Below are 19,340 nucleotides of genomic sequence, written 5' to 3' on the forward strand. Positions count from 1 at the left end.
TTAATAGTGCCTTTTTACCACGGACTGTTAAGGTTGCTGTTGTCTTCCGGTCACCACAAACACAGGTGTAATCTCCAGCGTCTTTGACTTCTAGGTCATGAATGACCAGCTCTGCAGTAGTGCCAAGTTGTCTCATTTGATATTTGTCACTTGCTTTGAGCACTTTGGACCCTATTTTCCACTGCACGGGAGCTGCTTTGCTTAGTTCACAACACAGAGAAACTGATGCTCCTTCTGTAACTTCTTCATTTTTCAATTCTTCCTTGAAAAGCGCCGGCAGGGCTGGGAATGGAAAGTCAATACACAGCGTATTTAAACTAAGACCTCTGCAGTTTGCAGTTGGCATCAAGAACCCTTTTAATTTATGTTTAAATCTTGCCAAGTCAGGGACTTTAGTCTAGCCATTCAGGTTGAGGTTATCACTACGATGATCTGGAAAACTGAACCCAGCAGTAACAGCAGGAAAAGAAGAACTGTGCTGAAAGAAGAACTGTGTCAAAATACAAGTGGCTGGATGGATTCAAGATGTAACCTAGAGAATGTATCTCAGGGCCACCCTCCATGGGGGCAGGATATCTCAGCTGGTCTAACACCAGCATTCCTAGGCACTATTCCTTTAAATTTACAGGATAGCAGCTTGTCCGCATGGAGAAACAGCCATTTCCTCTACTCCCTTTGCAGGGATATCAGACCAAATTAAGATGGCAGAACAAGAAGTTCTCCTTTCCTGCACACACGAATTCCTAGGAAAAAGTCTAAAGCTGGTAGCTGAATGATTTACACAGTACTAGTATCCTTCAGAGAAGCAAATTAAAATAAACACACATCTGCAAGGTGAATTTACCATTCACTGTCAGAGAAGCAGTGGTGCATTGGTTCCCACACACACACGTGTAGTCTCCCGCATCCTGCAGATCTAGCTCACGAATTTCGAGCTCAGCAATGGCATCATCCTGTCGCATGATGTATTTTTCACTTGCTCTGAGTATTTTGTTCCCTTTCTTCCATGACACAGATGCAGCCTTGGTCAGCTCGCAGTGCAGAGTTGCTGTTTGGCATTCTATGGCCTCCAGGTTCTTCAGTTCTTCTTTGAATATTGCAGGCAGGGCTGAAGGTCACAGAACGGACAAAGACATTAAAAACGACAAAATCCACACAGCTGATGGTAGGGAGAGGGAGAAGTTTGCTAAGGTACAGAAGCAGAGAACACTTTACGGTGGGAACAGTTTCCGCATAATTCTAGGACATTAAACAAACCAATAGGCAAAGAAGAAAATCAGCCTGGATGCAACCAGATCTTAGAGACAGCTTACAAGTTAAATGAAACAAATTCAACCACAGGTGAACACACAACAAATAGCAGATGAGCTGGTAGAGAAATACACGGTGTTGACAATACAGATAGATGTATATGGTTTTTACCATGCACTGTCAAGGCAGCTGTTGTCTCCTGTTCTCCACACACGCAAGTGTATTCTCCAGCATCCTTCAATTCTACGTCATGGATAAGCAGCTTTGTGACCGTGCCCTCCTGTCTCATTTTGTATTTGTCGCTGACTTTAAGCAAACTGCTCCCCTTTCTCCACTCTACTTGAGCGACTTTGGTCAGCTCACAGCGCAGAGTGGCTGTTTGACCTTCTGTTACTTCCTCGTCCTTCAGGCTTTCCTTGATGCCTGCAGGCAGAGCTGAGGATGTAATGGACAGAGTGTTAAAAATGGAGCAGCAAACACAACCTCCAGGTGAAGGGCAGGGGTGGGGGAAGGAAAAGCTAGAGGAAGAGTGGCGAGCTGCCTTAGGGCCTGATCTTGCATGTACTTCACAAGAGGATCAGGTCCTAAATATATGTATTGCATTAGGAGTTGGGGTGCAGGTCTTTCCAAATAAACCATAAAATGTGAATTAATTCTCATGACCATGACATGTAAAGTCAGACTCAGAGAAACTATGCAGAGATGACAACGGACACAGGCAACAAAACAAATCCAACCCATAAGCCTGATAATTAGGACATCTACATGATAATGGTTATTACCGTATACTGCTAAGGAAGCTGTGCACTGCTTGTCCCCACACACGCAAGTATAATCACCAGCATCATTCTCATTTAGATTATGGATCACCAGTTCTGCAGTGGCATCCTTCTGCCTCATTTTGTATTTCTCACTAGGTTTGAGTAACGTACATCCCTTTTTCCACTCCACTGAAGCCGTTTTGGTCAACTCACAGCGCAGAGTGACTACTCCACCCTCAGTAGCTTCTTCATTTCTTAATTCTTCTTTGAAGAGAGCAGGAAGGGCTAAGAACAAAGCAAACATTTTCATGACATGCTGTACTTGGTCACCAAAACAAAAAGAATAAACAGCAGGAATGGGAGGAAGTCTTCATGTATAGACAAAGCTCTAATTTCCTCAGTATAATTCAGTCTGAGAAAATAACATAGCCGGTTACACCATGGTCAGGAAGAAAAGCTAAAGAAAAAATATATAAGGTTTTGCCTTATGTGCTAAGGATACCTACACAACTAGCCCAAGAGTCAGAATGAAGCTGAGGAGCAGAATTGGACTGACCTCTCGAAAGTGCTTGGGTAATAATAAAAAAGAAAAAGAAGAGGAAGGGTGTCTCCATTGTGGACATCTGATAAAGGCCATCACAGCAGGAAGTTCAGGTGTATCCTCATAGCTATCCCCCTTTTGAAACAGCTAACAATCATTCGGAGCATAAGACTGGATGGTAATGTGGTAATATTAGTTGGGGAAGCAATAGGATGGGACAATGTCTGCTAAATCTTTGGAATGGCGTGAAGACCACTTTTGTACATAGAATGTGTAGGAAAGAACAGGAGAGAAGGCTCTCCAAGTTCTGACTCTGACTAGTAAGAAATAAATATTTGAGACTACGGATGAAGAGGATAACTGGGCTCACACCAATTATGAAGCAGAAGAGCTCATGGTTTTTAGAAATAGCAATAATGGAGAAGAACAAAAGGAAACTTCTGTTTGCAGCAAGAAAGCAAGATTAAATAAATGCAAGAATTGTTATTTATGACCAAGCAGAAACAAACTTACAGGACAAGGCAGTGTGAGAAAGCGGTAACTTCTTGAAGAAACAATATCAAGGGCAATAATTACAATATTAACTACAAACTATCCCTCCTCAAGGAAACATCAGGAATAGCCTGCCTAAATCACAAATTCTTCAATGGCCTGAAACTCAAGAGACCTATAAAATGCGAGAGATATTAATGAGCGTGAAGTAATTATTACAGAACATAGGGCCAAAATGAGAAAGGCCAGGTACCCTGCATGTCTCAAGAAGTTCAGGGGCAGTTCCTCATTCCTGGGCTCTGTCATCTGATGGGCAAAGGGAGGGAGAAACTCACAGTGGAAGAATGAATTGAGCAAAGCTCCTCAAGACTCTGTCTGGAGTTCAGTACTATTCAGGATTTTCTTTAGTGATGTGGACAATGAAATTCAGAGTAGTCTTATTAAATTTGCAGATGATACAAAGCTGGGAAGGAAGAGAAGCTCAAAGCACTTTGCGAGAGGATTAGGATGAAGAGGATCTTGACAAAACAGTGGTGTGAAAAATAGGCTGCAATTCAGCAAGAGCAGGTGCAAAATATATTCAGGAGCAGTCAGCAACACAAGTACAAGATGGGGAGCAATAGGGAGCAGATCTGCAGAGAGGGATTTGGGGTTAACAAGAGATCACATAGCAAATTCAAGTCAAAAGTGCAATTTCGATGTGAATAAAGCAATCATCATAATAGGATATATAAACGGGAGTGTCATATGCAAGACATACGAAGTTCCTTCATCCTACTCCACTCTGGTAAAACCTCGGATGGAGCATTTTTGTCCATTTTGGGGCACCACACTTCTAGAAAGATGTGGATCAACTGAAGATGGTCCAGAAAGCAACAAGGGTGGGCCAAAGTCTAGAAAACATGACTTATGCAGAAAAAGTAAAAGACTTGAAGTTGCTTAGGCCAGAAAAGAGAAGATAAAATGGAGACATGACAAAAGTTTTCAAATCTGTAGAAGAGTTTCAGAAAGAGAATGATAATAAATATTTCTCCATGTCCACAGAAAATGGGACAAGAAGTAATGACTTAAGCCAACCTAAGAAAGATTTTGGTTTGGCACTGGGAAGAACTTTCCAGCAATAATGATAGTCAGGCAGTGGAGTGAGTTATTGAAGGTATTGTGGATTCTTTACCACTGGAGGTTTTTAAGCACAGGCTAGGCAGAGGTGCCTTGGGGCTCAAGGGTGGACTAGATAATCTGCAGAATCCTTTCCAGTTCTATTTTCTATAGTTAAACTGGGGGTTCAAGACTGAAATCATCCTTTTTATTGGTAAATATCAAGATGAAAAGGTCTTGGTAGCAGAGCAAAGAAACTGATTCGTTGACTTTCCAGGTGAGAAAGATGGATGTAACTCTACTGCTTGCTGTCCTCGCTGTCAAGTTCAAGAATCAAGTTCTGTTTGTGTTATTTAAAATTATCTGTCAAATCTTAACATAAAGTGATCTTAGATTTCAAGTTAAGAAAAATGAATGCACCAGCTACTCCATCTCTCCCCGCTCAAGTCCAAAGCAGGTAAAGCAAAACAAAAAATGCAAGCAAGTGGAATCCTTCAGCTTTAAGTGTGATATAAAGCAGTGTAACCATGCATCAACCAGAGCAGGAAGAGGAAAACAGAGAAGAATATTAGTATAACCAATGAAACTAGAATTCTAGTTAGAAATGGATGAAAATCAGAAAAAAAGGCAAGAAAACACATTATAAAAACAATTAATGATGGCAAGAGAAAGAATTCATTTTGAGTCAGTATTGAGGCTTCTAGAGGAGGTAAGAGAAATGTCACACATTAAAATCTGACTTTCTGATTCAGGTATTTTACCATGCACTATCAGTGCTGCAGTAGTCTTCTTGTCTCCACACACGCAGGTATAGTCCCCAGCATCCTTGACTTCTAAAGCATGGATCAGCAGTTGTGTAGTGGTACCTTCCTGTCTCATAGTGTATTTTTCACTTGATTTGAGCACTTTGTGCTTCTTTTTCCACTCCACAGAGGCAGCCCTAGATAGCTCACATTGGAGTGTGGCTGTTTCACCTTCTGTGGCTTCCTCATTCTTCATTTCTTCCTTGAAGTGTACAGGCAATGCTGAGGAATTCAAAATGAACAGAATGCATGACCATAGCAGCTATCCAAATAACTATTTATCTGTGGTCCATGGACTACATGTGACAAGCAAAGCTTTCCCTAATAACGCAGGATTAATGATCACTCTGAGAACCACATGATGGTGACTTGAGAAAGGTGGAGAACACCTTGCTCACAAGGCAGAGGTTTTTCTTACAGACTGGTCTTTGGAAGGAAAATAGAGAACCACACCAGTCTCGATTTCTTCAAACTCTGCAGGACTGAGTCCTGCATTACTTTGGCTATTGCCTAGCAAAACAGAAAATAAAGCCTAACTGGAATGTCTGTTCTATCGCAATGCAAATCATTTCTAAAAAGGTTTGTAAATGATAGCTATCTGAGGCATCAATCTCACTTTTCCATGAGATGTCTCCTCAGAACATGGTTAAGTAGACCTTAACTGTCATATTATTCTCAAAGAATGTTTAATACCAGGCTGAAAACTATCTCAAAAATATCCCATCATTAAATCGTAATATTCTCTGCCTTAGGATTGTAACGTCATTACAATCAACATAGTGATGACATATGATAGTCCTTTTTTAGGAACTACTACTGAACATGAACATCAAAGTGAGTTGGAACCAAGACGAATATCCCAACGGAACCTGGAATTTTTGCAGTGAATGCTTGACCAGTACCTGATACTGACCAGCACATTCAGGCCCTTATTTCTATGTCCATCCAGTTTTCTAAACTGATCAGAAACAGGGTTCCAATTTCGAAGCTGATACTACCATGCTTTTAAAAAACAGATGGTTGAAAATAATGCACTGAAATGGGAATATATTTTTTACCGTTCACTTTTAGTGCAGCTGTGGTTTCCTGATCTCCATAGCGGCATGTGTAATCTCCAGCATCTGTCAGATCTAAATCACGAATCATCAGCTCGGCAATTGAGCCCTCAAGTTTTATGGTGAACTTCTCATCTGGCTTCAGGACTCTGTCACCTTTTCTCCATTCCACGGAAGCTGCAGGCTTGTTCAGTTCACAGCATAAAGTGGCCATGCCACTTTCTGTGGCTTCCATGTTCTTCAATTCTTTCTTAAAATGTGGAGGAAGGGCTGAAGATCATAGGTTAAGAGAGAGCACTTTAAAAATGAGGAAATACTGCATCTTGATTGCTCCACTGGATTAAAACCCTTAAGCTCTAAAAATTTTGATTAAAATATACAGTACCTGAGTGGCAAATTACAGTGATTTCAGGGGCATCCCTGCCTTTTGCTTTGCAATAGGCCACATTTGGCATTGTCACAACTGAACTGGAAATCAGTGTTGCAAAACTCAGTATCAGAAGATATGCTTTAAAGGCATTTTAAGATATAAATAGTAGAAAGCTGACCCTGAACTTTCAAGGAACTACGCACAGCTCTAGCCTGTGCTAAGATTAGATGAATACTTAAAATGAACACGATCCGTTACTTAACCTCCAAGACACAGTGTATCATTCCTACCTGTCTTTCTCTATTTTATCACAACGGATAATCACCTTTTAATTCCATTCAAGAAAAAATAAATGAAATCTCAGTGATACACCTAGAGAAATTAATTCTCTGGAAATACGTAAAGTGTTATTTATGACTTCACCAAGGTCTTCATTATCTACCTCCAGATTGTATTAACAAGAAAAATCAGGGACTAAAAAGACTGTATGATGCTATTTATCAGCCCCAAGTGAGGGAAAGATATCCCCAGCGCTTGGTACAGCTGTCATAAAATTTAAAATAATAGATGGAATCAAGATCAGTTTGTGATCCTGCTTGAGATCACAGATGACAATGCAGAAAATCCCTATTAAACCCATGTATTTTACCATGCACTGTCAATGACGCAGTCGTCGTCTTGTCTCCGCACACACATGTGTAATCTCCCGCATCTTGCTCCTCCAAGCCATGGACTGTCAACTCCGCAATGGAATCCTTCAATCTCATTTTGTACTTGTCACTAGGCTTGAGGACTTCTTGCCCTTTCCTCCACTCCACTGGAGCGGATTTAGTTAGCTCACAGCGTAGAGTAGCTGTTCCGTCTTCTGTGGCTTCCATATTAATGAGTTCTTTTTTGAATAATGCAGGCAAAGCTAAGGGATGTAATATAAACAAAGAGTCCATCAAAACCATTAATCAGATCTTGAGGAGCACAGGACTAGGTTCTGAGCCCTGTCCTTCGCTCTATTAGAGCAAACTAAATCACAGTCTCCTTCAACAGTGATCCTGCACTGTCTTGAAAATTGCATCTATTAGAAAACTACTGCGGGACCTTAGAGGGATAATTGTCACAATAACCTTCTTCTAATGTTGACTTATGCAGCATGCTCACCATTTCCCAGCTGATTCCAATAGTCCTCTGTATCTACTGCCATGTGAGTTCATCTGTCCTGAACACTAATCACTTGACTGAAAGTCATTGCCCTTGATGACAGCCTTGTTTTTTGCAGATCTCTACAGGAAATACCTTCCCCGATATCATAATTTACCTTTCTTGATCAGAAAAAAACTGGCAAACTAACTTTAGGTGCACCTTTAAGCCATAATTTCCAAGGGCATAATGGCTCTAATATCAGGAACTGGGGGCAGGGGGAGGTTTTTCAGCAAGTGACTGGCACGGGGAAGAAAATGCTAGTTTAGAAGAAGGGAAGAACAGAAGTGTATTTGATCAGGATAAAGAAGAGGAAGGGAAAGCATGCAGAGAAATCTGAGAGAAGACAGAGTTTTGCCTCCATAGTTTTGTCCATGTCCTTAAAAGCATTTCAGCATTAAGGTATATCTCAAATGAAAACAATTCTTTCATTTACTGGAACTACATGTGAATTGCCTCCGCTAAAGCATAACCAAGACTGTCACACTATTCACCATGGCAGAGGGAGGAACAAAATTTCTCTCACTACTCCTTAAATCAGGACCTTCAGAAAAATGGTTTGGGTTTTTTCTTCCCCATCAGCAGGATGTATCACAGTCCTGCAAGGAAGAAGCACAGTCATCCATTCCTGAACGAAAAAAAACCCCACCTCTTCCTAACTGAGCTCAGCATTTTTAAAACAAACTTTCCTTCAAGTTAAGCATTGAAATCCACTGATGCAAGTGAGACGTGAGTGCCAAATTCTCTGAAAACAAACACGTTGTGAGAGGCCTAGTCACTTCTGGCCTTACATATGGGTGCTTTTTTCGCTTTAAAATGAGCCAGCAGACCAAGAAAAGGCTGCAGAATCAAAACATCAAAACAGGCAAGAAAGGGACATCTCAAAGAAAAGGGGGATCTCTGAGATACCGATACCATAAGCGAGAATTGGTTTCTTTACCATGGACTGTCAATACAGCCGAGGTCTTCTGATCTCCACACACACACATATATTCTCCTGTATCTTCTACCTCCAGGTCTCGTATCAGTAGTTCTGCAGAAGTATCTTCCTGTCTCATCCTATACTTATCACTCGGTTTGAGAAGCTTGTCCCCTTTTTTCCACTCCACCGGGACACCGACTTTGCTTAGCTCACAGCGCAGAGTGGCTGTTGCACCATCTGTGGCTTCTCTGTTCTTCAGCCCTTCTTTGAAAAACGCAGGCAAAGCTGAGAGACAGCAAGATGGGCAGTGAGACGTAATGCTCCAAAGAGTTAAAATTAAACATCCTCCTCCTTGTCCCTATTATCTTGAACTGATATGCCAATACAAGAACATAAACTGTCACAAGCCTCCAGGAATCAGTATGAGGAAAGAAATCGTATCACCAGGCAAGGACTCAATATTTGCAGTAATACACAGAGATATTTTACATGTACTTAGAGTCACAGATCAATACAGACAGAAGTAGAAAACATCAGTAGAAAACCCAATTTTTTCCTGTAAAATTTCAAGCAAAAAATAAATCTTAATTTGAAATTTTTGAAAAAAAATTGGTTTTCTCATATGAACTTTTAAACTGAAATGAAAGGAGGATGTTCGCTCTGCCTTCACATATTTAAGCAAATGAAAAGACATTCGACATAAAAAATGAAACACTGAAGTTTCATTCTAAAATGTCAGTTTGAAATGAAAATATTCATTTCAGTACATGGAGGGAAAACTAACATTTTTACCTGAACTGACACTCTCTTTCAAACACATCCGTTTCAGCAAAAATCAAAGTTCTCACTGAGAATGACTGGCAGCTAGAAGGTTTCAGCTTGCTTTACACATGAGACTAACTGAATACAATGACAACTGGCCCGTATGTATAAAAGCACCTTGTTGTCCCAGGAATGAAGTATGGGAGTAAGATTGCAAGTTCCCTGAAAAAAGCTTATCGGGGAATAACCTAATTTCTATGAATTTTTGGAAACCTAAAAATCGCTAAGTCACAGTGAAGGAGGTGGCAGGGCGCACTGGGTGCCCATCCAAATGAACGGAGGAAACACTACAGTTACTTTAAGCACGTTTCTGGGTTTGCGTGTTTTACCATGTACTGTTAAAACAGCCATAGTCTGCTGGTCTCCGCACACAGCAATAATTTCCAGCATCCGCCGTGTCTACGTTTTGGATTATGAGCTCAGCAACGACACCTTCTCGTTTCATTCTATACTTGTCACTTGATTTGAGGGTCTTGAGTCCCTTTTTCCACTCCACGTTAGCGGCAGCCTTGTTCAGCTCGCAGCGCAGAGAGACGCTTTTACCTTCCGTAGCTTCTTCATCCACCAGTTCTTTGATGAAAAGAGTAGGTAGGACTGTAGAGTAAATGCAATATGGACACGGCATCAAAGCTGAGAAAGTCTGACCCATGAACTTACTCTCTTTTCTTATTTCTCTGCAGCTGCATGTCACTGATGCCATAAAACCTTTACATTTCAGGACTGTGTTAAAATCTCTAGCATTTCAAGAGATTTCAGTTTGCCTTTTAATTTCCTGTCCTCACCCTTTAAAATCTGCTTCAAAAGCCTGTCTTTCTATCTGCAGCCTTAGTTGACAAGATCGAGTCATCACCCTTTATTATATGCATCAACAGAAGTATAGGCATAAAACCAGAGGCCACATTTCAATGCGAGGCCTAAAGCTTTTTGTTTCCTTTGAGAGAACCAGCGGTTCTACAGAAATGCCCGATTTATTGCACTGTCTGTACTTCTATAAACAGGGCTCCTTCAAATAAAACAGTTACAAACAGGCTGCCAGCTTTCTGCAGAGATAAAATACGTGCTTTGGGAGACTAAAAAAAAATCGACAAAAAAGGGGTGGGAACTGCAGGAGCATAAAAAGGCTGCGTTTTCATTAAGACAGTCAGTGTGTAGCATCATATACCGACAAAAGCTTGCTCGTCTTGGGAGCAACGTTCTAAGTAACACAAAGCAAATATTAGTCCCACTTTTAGGACAATTCCTGTGGGAAAACTTTTAAACAAGCAGCTACACTGGACTAGGAGATTGTACTGAGTTGGGAACCTGTACTCCATTTGCTGTTTAAACATAGCATCTAGGAAGACAAACAGCACATCAAGAAGAGATTGGGTAAAAAGAGAGAGAAGGAAAACAGGAAAGGAAAATCAATCAGCAATGGAGGAGCTGGAAAATATACAGGAAAAAGATGCAATAGGAGAAAAAGAGGAAGAGTGTCTGGAATATACAGGTTTACTTGGGGCATGCGCCTCAGATTTCTTTTTACCATTTACTATCAACGCAGCTGTAGTCTGTTGATCTCCACACGCGCAGCTGTAATCGCCAGCGTCTGTCAAATCCAAATCCTGGATCATCAGCTCCACAAAGGGGCCTTCCTGTTTTATTTTGTATTTCTCACTTGGCTTGAGAACCTGATGCCCCTTTCTCCATGCGGCCGGGGCTGACTTGCTGAGTTTACACTGCAAAGCGACTGCCTCTCCCTCCGTAGCTTTCTTGTTCACCAGTTCTTCTTGGAAGAGGATAGGCAAGGCTGAAGGACGCAATACCAACAGAGACGGAATCAGAGCTAGAATGAAATGACCTGGACTTTTCCGTGAGCTACCAGACTGCAGCATATACATTTAGTTAAACATGCGTTACTGCTAGATGAATAGAGTGGTAAGTTTGGGGGGGGGGGGGGGGGAAGAACTCCTACAGTAAAGGAAAAGAAATGAGAGAAAACAGCACAGAACCTAGCTATGCTGCGTCAAAGCAAAAAAGCACAGGGAAATGTCCTTTAGCAGGGTGACTCATAGTCATCACAGAGCTAAGAACATGAAACCTCTCTAAGAAACCATACTGGCAGGTCCTCAGAAGATCAGAAAACACCGAGCGTCCAACACACGAAGTTTCAGGGAAGGGCTAAATGATAAACAGGGGTAGAACGTTTACCGTTCACTCGCAAAGCAGCTGTTGTCTTCTGGTCTTCGCACACGCAAGTGTAATTCCCAGCATCCGTCAATTCCAGATCCTGGATTACCAGCTCGGCAAAACGGCCTTCCTGTCTCATTTTGTATTTGCCGCTTGGCATCAGCACCTTCTCGTCCTTCCTCCACTCGACCGAGTCAACCGCCTTGCTCAGCTCGCACTGCAGAGTGGCCGTTCCGCTCTCTGTGCCTTCCTCGTTCTTCAGTTCTTTTTTGAAACGAACTGGCAGGGCTGAGAGACGCACAATGAACAGGCATTGCAACTCAAAGCCTTACCCCAGCACCTCCGGTAAAAGGCTGAACTGTGATTTATCACGTAACTACCCAGGCCTTATTCCACCACTCTTATCCTCAAACACATCCTGCCATTTCTCTGGCTGGAAGAAAAAAACCCTTAAGTGAATTGTTCTTTGGGAATCAAAGCCTCTGATTCGGTTTGGATCACACATATTATTGACAAACTTATCCTCATCATTAAGGGTGCTAAGCCCTCCTTAACAGAAAATCCCAAGGTGTCTTATGTTTCCATACTAATTCAATAAAACACACAAGCACATCAGCAGCATTCATTTGAGAAAGGTCTCCGGGAAGACAGCACAACACACATACATGCAACACAGAGCACACTGAACGCTGATGCTGGATGGGGAATGGAGAAAGCAGTGACATGGTAACATGAAAAATAAGGATGAAAAAAGTAGAAGCGAGACATAAAGATAGGTGTTGTTAGGAACTACGCAGAAAGGAGGATGGAGGGGATGGACAAAAACGTTCCAGAGTTTCACGGGTCATTTCTGACTTTTTACCATTCACTGATAAGGCTGCTGTGGTTTTTTCGTTTCCCACTACACAGGTATAGTCTCCAGCATCCTTTGAGTCCAGATCGTGGATCAGCAGCTCAGCCACAGCACCCTCTCGTTTCATCCTGTACTTCTTACTTGGTCTGAGAACAGTGTGCCCCTTCCTCCACTCCACGGGGGCCTCCCTGCTCAGCTCGCAGCGTAGGCTGGCTGTCCCCCCTTCCAAAGCTTCCAAGCTCTTAAGATCTTCTTTGATGAGTGCACAGATGGCTGAGGGATGAAGCGTTCATTTTATTTAAGGGGCATCGGTACCAATCGGTTACCCCATAAGGGACTTAAACAGTGCCAAAAACAATTCCCTTGGTATACAGCTAATTAACTGCGACTCACCTGCGCTTCCAGGACTTTAGTTGCATTTATATTAGCACACCATGAAATCAAGGGAAATAAAAACAAGATAATTATTTTACAATAATTTGATATCAAAGTAAGAACTCCTCTGTTGCCCAAATACTGTTGGTCACAGACACACGAAAAAAATGGCTCAGTAGCTGAAGGAAAGAACTACACAGTCTTTAACAAAATAGCCGAGGCCATTCTTACCTCCTGGCTTAGAGCTCAGACAAGTGTCTCTGTCCAGAGCAGAAAACAGAATAGTTATTTCAGAAGCAAGGATAGATATTTTACCAGACCAGGAATATTTGATTGGCAGGACCTAGCAGGACCATGGCAAAAACAACAACAAATAGTCACAAGCCGGTATCTTATTCTTACCATGGATTTTGACTTGGGCTGTGGTCTGCTGGTCTCCGGTGTCACAGGTGTATCTTCCTGCATCTTCTGCCTCTGCATTATGAATCACCAGCTCCGCCACTGTCCCCTTCTGCTTCATTTCATATTTGGCACTTGCCTGGATCGTCTCTCCTCCCTTCTTCCACACCACAGGTGCGTCAGGTTTTGTGAGTTCACAGCGCAAAGAGACAGTTTTCCCCTCTTCCATTTCCGTGCTCTCCAGGGTTTGTTTGAAGAGGACAGGCACAGCTAGAGCACAGAAACACAGAGATCAGGTATGGCACGTACCTTCTCCTGTTCTTCTCCCGCTGTGCAATAAGCACTCCAGGGCAGCTGTCGCTCCTTAAAACTAACACACTTCCAGCCAGTCCTCTTTCATAAGAGCAGAGCAGTGGGATAGGCAGCAGCAGAGAGTTTTCTTCCCAACCATGTCACTCTGTTTGGGAGCAGGAAGAAAACTCTCTCCCAGGTATTATCAGATCATTAGGGATTCCTTGGGGTATGAGAGAAGTTTCTCTTATCTTTTGTAGGGACTACTTCACGGTCCTCTGCGCATCCTCACCTATCAAATCCCCAGCCGCTGCAGGGCTCTGTGACAGTACTCACGCCCTCTCTCTCTCCTGCTTTCCTCTGTGGCATGTACTACTTTTCAAGGTCTCCAATTCTAATTCCAGTCTTAACCACAGCCATGTAAAATAGCTAATAGTTTGGGAACTCTGGCATGCAGCGTATAGAACATGAAACCTTAACATTTATTTCCACCTCAGTGGGAAGTTACAGGCCTAAAATCCCAGAAACATAATGTGAAACCACATTCAAGAAATACATAAATGTACTTACAAGTATACATATTATTGTTAAATTTTAACCATGAATTCACAGATGGCACTGCTGCAATGAAGAAGTGCTGTTTCTTTATAGCAACTCTATTACACAATGCATTAGGAAAGTGTTGCCACGTATCTAGTCTGCCTACCATTTACTTTCACCCGAGCAGTGGTCTTCAGTTCCCCAGCGCTGCAGGTATAGATCCCAGCGTCTACTGACTCGACATCTCGAATAATGAGTTCTGCCACAGTACCGTGCTGTTTAAACTCATACTTCTCGCTGGCATAGAGAACAGTGTCTCCCTTCATCCATTTCACTGGCATATCAGGTTTGCTGAGCTCACAGGTCAGCTTGACTTGTTTTCCTTCTTTAGCCTCTTCATTTTGGAGCTCTTGCTTGAAAAGAACAGGTTGCTCTGAAAGGGAATATTGCAAATGTTTAAGGAAATGCATGAGCTTGGAAATCACCTTTTTCCTTTTTGTTTCAACCCTTTTTGTTCAGATACAAAACTACAGAAACAAAAAAAAAAACTAGCAAGCAAACTAAATAGATTTTTTTTACAATTCAGCACTCCACAGCAGCAAAAAAATGCTTAAGACCATATACTTTTTTCTTTTAACTACTATTTGGACTATTCAAGACATTGCCACTATTACTGTTGTTACTGTAAGCACTAGCGTTAAACACTGCTGTTGCTACTAATGACACAAACAGTATGGAATTGGTTTCAGCACTCCAAAGAATAGCGTGAAATTTCAGCCCTCAAAGATCTTAAGCAGTGGCCAGTTACTTAGTTATTTGCATTTTGATTCCCTGTGCCCTCAGCAGTGAAAGGAAAACAGAAATGGTGTAATATAACGCAGAGACTCTGCCAGGGCCCAGGCGTTAAGAGAAAATTTCCTCCTTCAGCTTCCACATATCATTCCGGGATGACAGCCAGATCCATGGAGCGAGGCAGAGAAGACACAGAACAACAAAGGTCAGTGCCATCAGCGAACCAACTTCTGGAGAAGCTCCTGGTGATACAATTCTCAGAAGTTGGTCAGGGATGGGAGACACTGAACTGAGTTGCGGATTGCTGGTTGGAACTGGACCACAGACACAAAAAGCTGCAAAACCTTACCGAGGCGATCTCACGCATAACACGGAGGACACAAAGAAACGACAAAGCATCTTCTGACACGACCAGTGGTACTAATTTCTCATTATGAGAACCAACAACATATTTTTAACAGACATGAAGGACAAGCTTAAAAACCAGCACAGAACAGACACAGAGAGGAAAGCAGAGCTGCCAGTGAAAGGGTCCCAGTGGAGATTCCCATTCAGGCTCTATCCCAGCCTGGGATTCCAGGCTTTAAGATGAGTTAGGGTAGAGCAGGCACTTATTGTGGAAGAGGAAGGAGGAAGAAACCTCTACTGAGGTCGTGAAAAGAAAGAACAGTTTCTTGCTGTCTTCTGCTGTCTTCTAGTACAGGCTTATGAACGCGCAAGTCTTCTCCCTGACCATCGCCGTGCCATCCTATCTCTGCTCAAGGAAAACCAGCGGAGGTATGCAGTGAACCATCCCCATACTATAATATTCCCATCTAAGGTCCAACAAACACACTGGCAGTTCTCCAGGATTACAAAACATTAATTCCCTAACTCTAGCTTTATTATACACCTAACACTATTCTTGAACATACCCAGGTAAACATACGATGAGGCCTAATTTGTAGCATTTTTGCTCTTTTTTTCACCTATCCACATTATCTAGCAGTTATTTCTACTTATTCTAAACTCTCCTGCAGTTTTGATGCTTGAATTACCTTTAACAACCAAACTGGCGGATGTTTTCGTATCACCAGCTTCAAAAGTAATGACCCCCGAGTCCTTCAGTGAGAGTTTTTTCAAGGTTAGCAAGTGATATCCACCAGGCTGAGACTGGATGTCATTAAGTTCATTGGTATGGAGTGGGGTTTTATCCAAAAACCACTGCACTTTGCTATAGTCTACAGGAGAGATTCTGCATTTGAACATGGCAGATTCTCCTTCTAACACATTGACATCTTCCAGGTCTTCTGTTATTAGCACTTTCTGGCCTGAAAGGAACATAGATACATCTATTACTGGAATCTCCAGCTTCTAGCATGAAAATTGGTACGGAAAATTCCAAGACTTCTTGCACGAGTATTTCATAACAACAACAACAACAACAACAGAATCATGATAAAGAAGTCTGAAATATAACTCTCTTGTTACTGAACAAAACAATTATTCACAGGAAGATAATATACATATTTACAGGACACACACCAAAATAGGATGAAGACAACTTCAAAATAATAAAACACGTATAGTAGAACAAGTACTCAGTACATTGTAAACCCAGTATTATAACCTTTCTCCTAAAGGAACTACCTGGAACAGGGACAAAGTGAAGCTCTGAGTGCCACTGTGTCCTAGACATCAGTGAGCCTATGAGAACTACCTCTGCTTATTGTATTTTTCTGGAGCAAATATAGCTTTCTCTCTATGGGATATGACCACTCAGCTCCCCACTTCTTTGAGCTCAGCCCGAACACAAACACAGTGGGAAATGGAGCGTCTGTCTGGGTGCAGCTTTAATAAAAGGAAATACAAAACAGCCCTGAAAAACTGTGTGTATGTGTGTATATATATACATATATATCATGTGTGTGGGTGTGTGTACATATAAAAGGTTATCACTGTACACAAAGACATACCTAATGCTGCTCCTAGTTACAAAACCAGTAGACGGAGTTTTTACTGAACCGTAAGTACGATGCTGCCATATTCTTCATGACTTATGTTTATTTTACATGTTACCTCTTCGAGCCAAATAATCTTGAGCTCTGTGACAGAGATGAGTGGTTTTTTCACTCAAAAAAGTAAGTGTCAGAAACCTCAAACCAAATTCAGACGGCTCAAATCCTGAGGCAACAAGGGGGATTAAGCACACCTCCTTGCTTCTCAAAGCTGCAGTGGCAGATGGTCAGAGGTGCAGGACTCAGCCTTAACCCCCAAGTCTTTAATAACTTCACAGCACGCTGCCACTGCAGCTCCGTGTGACTGTTCTCAGATTGTTCCTCCTATTCTCTTCATTGCTTCATCTATCTCATCTCAAGAGTTTCTCCCAAATGGGGCTGTGACGAGTGGACTGTGAGAAGCAGTAACAACCAAACTTCATTTATTCCCTGTACGTACTGCCCTGCCATCTGCACTGGCCACCTCACCCCTTCCTCAGTTTGTTTGCTGCCTGTAACATCAAACAAAACCTGCTTGGGCTGTGCTTTTCAGGTGGAGGCTGCAATTCGCCTCTAAGGCACAGAGGGATGCTAAAAACATACAACGAGCACCGGACCACTCATCTACTCATCGTCTTTGAGAGGCCACTACTGGAAAGGGGCATCAAGAGACATGGAGAAAAAAGCCTAGAGGCAGAATAAGTTTTCCCTTGTCCAGCAGCAGGCACCACGAATCTTATGAATCATATATCCAGAAAGAAACACCAGCACCTCCTCACATCAGCATTTTGTTTTTTAAATCAGACCTAAAGTATTCCCAGTGTAAACGCTTCAGATCAACAGGTTGCTCTGCAAGTGCAGTTCTCAGTGTTGCTAAGATTTTGCCCATACGTCCTGCACTGTATATACACACCATGAGTCAGATATAGCCAGGAATCAGCGGCCGTACGCTGAGAAATAGATCTGCCTACGCATAGGTGGCAGCACTTAGACATCTGGCCATGCAGCCACCCAGAAGCACTGGGCTAGTTTGTATAGTTCCTTCCCTCCCAGGGTGTTTTGCCCTCCGCATGTCTGTCAACACAGGTCATGCACAGAGCTGCTGGTGAGACCAGACTGCTGGAGTTTCAGAGATCTGGCATAAATGTACAAGTTCCACCAAGGTAACACTTCCTGCTGGAGAAACAGGCTGTATAGTCATGTTCCTCCCATTTTACCTTGTACGACTAGCTTCGCTCTGGACTGGGCATCCCCAATGTCGCAGGTGTAAGTGTCATTGTCATTTTTCTCCAAGTTATTTATGGTCAGCTGCAGGAGTTTGCCTTTCTGGGTGATCTCGTATTTCCTGCTTGCCCTGAGTTCTGCTATGCCTTTCCTCCAGACCACAGAGGATGCGGCTTTCTCACTCTGGCACACAAAAACTGCAACTCCATTTTCATTGACTTTCAGATCTGAAAGTTCCTTGACAAAGTAATTGGGTTTTTCTGCAGGAAGAAAATAAAAGAGAGAATTTGTTACCCGACAAGTCCTCAGCATAAACAGCGCAATCTTGACCCTCCTCTGTCCCCAACTAGTAGAATCACAGAAAACAGAGATGGAAAGGATCTCAGAAGATCACCAAGCCCACTTCCTGCCATAGGATGTACCAGGTAAAATATTATCAGATATCTGGAAAGCTTAATGACATTGTACAGGTGATCGTGAGATCTCACCTGGCAAGCTGCATATAATGTTTGATGCCCATATTCAAAAAAAATTAATACAAATTGACATTTTTGATTAGCTCATCAATTAATGCAAAAGATTCTTCAGGACCTAGAAGGTTTTTTTGCAGAATTTTTAAAAAAATTTTAATCCATAGAAATCTTTGAAAACCAAATTTGGTCCTGTTTAGGGAAACAGGAGAGAAGAACATCTCCCGCAGGTTGCAAATTTTTACCCCAACTTTTATACTTTCCAGCCCCTGCGTGCCCTTCTGCTGACCTTGCACCGTGATCCTGGCTTTCGTTTTTGAGACCTCTGTCTCACAGGTGTACTCCCCGCTGTCCTTGACTGTGGAGTCATGGATGATCAGAACGGCTTGTGTTCCCTCTTGCTGCAAGTCGTATTTCTGGCTTTTTCGGATTGCTTTGCCATCCTTGTACCACCGAATGCTTGCATCGGGTTTTGACAATTCGCAGCTCAGGCAGATGTCCTGCCCTGCTGCTGCTGTTTTATCCTCCAGTTGTTTTGTAACCTCTGTAGGTTTTTCTGAAGGAGAAAAGAGTCCTGAATAAAAATCTACAATCATGATCAATATAGGGAGTTTTGTTGTTTTTTCAACTAAAATATACAATAAATTTTCATGTTGCCCAATGAATGATTCAGGTTATGATGGGAACAGAGGGAAATAGAAGCGTTCTTGTTTAGTGCACATTCATTGCAGTTATGGGCTCTCAGTGAACAGTAGTGATCATTTATAGGAATTGCAGACTTGTCTGGATGGCATTCACATCAGAGGCTGTCATTTTGTCTTTACTGGCATGTGCATTTAGGGTGCGATTTACCTCACCAAATGCAGACATCAACCGTATGGAGATATGTTGTGGAGGCAACCACTCCAGGTCCCCTTTATAGCCAGCAGTGATCTACTCAGTACAGGC

At 42.2% G+C, this 19,340-nt stretch overlaps 1 protein-coding gene across 1 annotated transcript in view; it reads right to left on the minus strand.

Annotated features, from left to right (window-relative positions):
- LOC136991348 (obscurin-like) overlaps positions 1-19,340 on the minus strand; it is a 143,932-nt gene that overhangs the window by 81,726 nt on the left and 42,866 nt on the right. The window contains 18 exon segments of the mRNA XM_067292215.1: positions 19-282; positions 845-1,108; positions 1,423-1,686; positions 2,034-2,297; positions 4,905-5,168; positions 6,005-6,271; positions 7,021-7,284; positions 8,503-8,769; positions 9,636-9,676; positions 9,678-9,900; positions 10,829-11,092; positions 11,494-11,760; positions 12,335-12,598; positions 13,103-13,369; positions 14,097-14,363; positions 15,760-16,032; positions 17,916-18,182; positions 18,682-18,948. Coding sequence (XP_067148316.1) covers positions 19-282; positions 845-1,108; positions 1,423-1,686; positions 2,034-2,297; positions 4,905-5,168; positions 6,005-6,271; positions 7,021-7,284; positions 8,503-8,769; positions 9,636-9,676; positions 9,678-9,900; positions 10,829-11,092; positions 11,494-11,760; positions 12,335-12,598; positions 13,103-13,369; positions 14,097-14,363; positions 15,760-16,032; positions 17,916-18,182; positions 18,682-18,948 — 4,518 coding nt within the window.

The sequence above is a fragment of the Apteryx mantelli genome, chromosome 2 (genome assembly GCF_036417845.1).
Source record: "Apteryx mantelli isolate bAptMan1 chromosome 2, bAptMan1.hap1, whole genome shotgun sequence".
Taxonomy (NCBI): Eukaryota; Metazoa; Chordata; class Aves; order Apterygiformes; family Apterygidae; genus Apteryx; species Apteryx mantelli.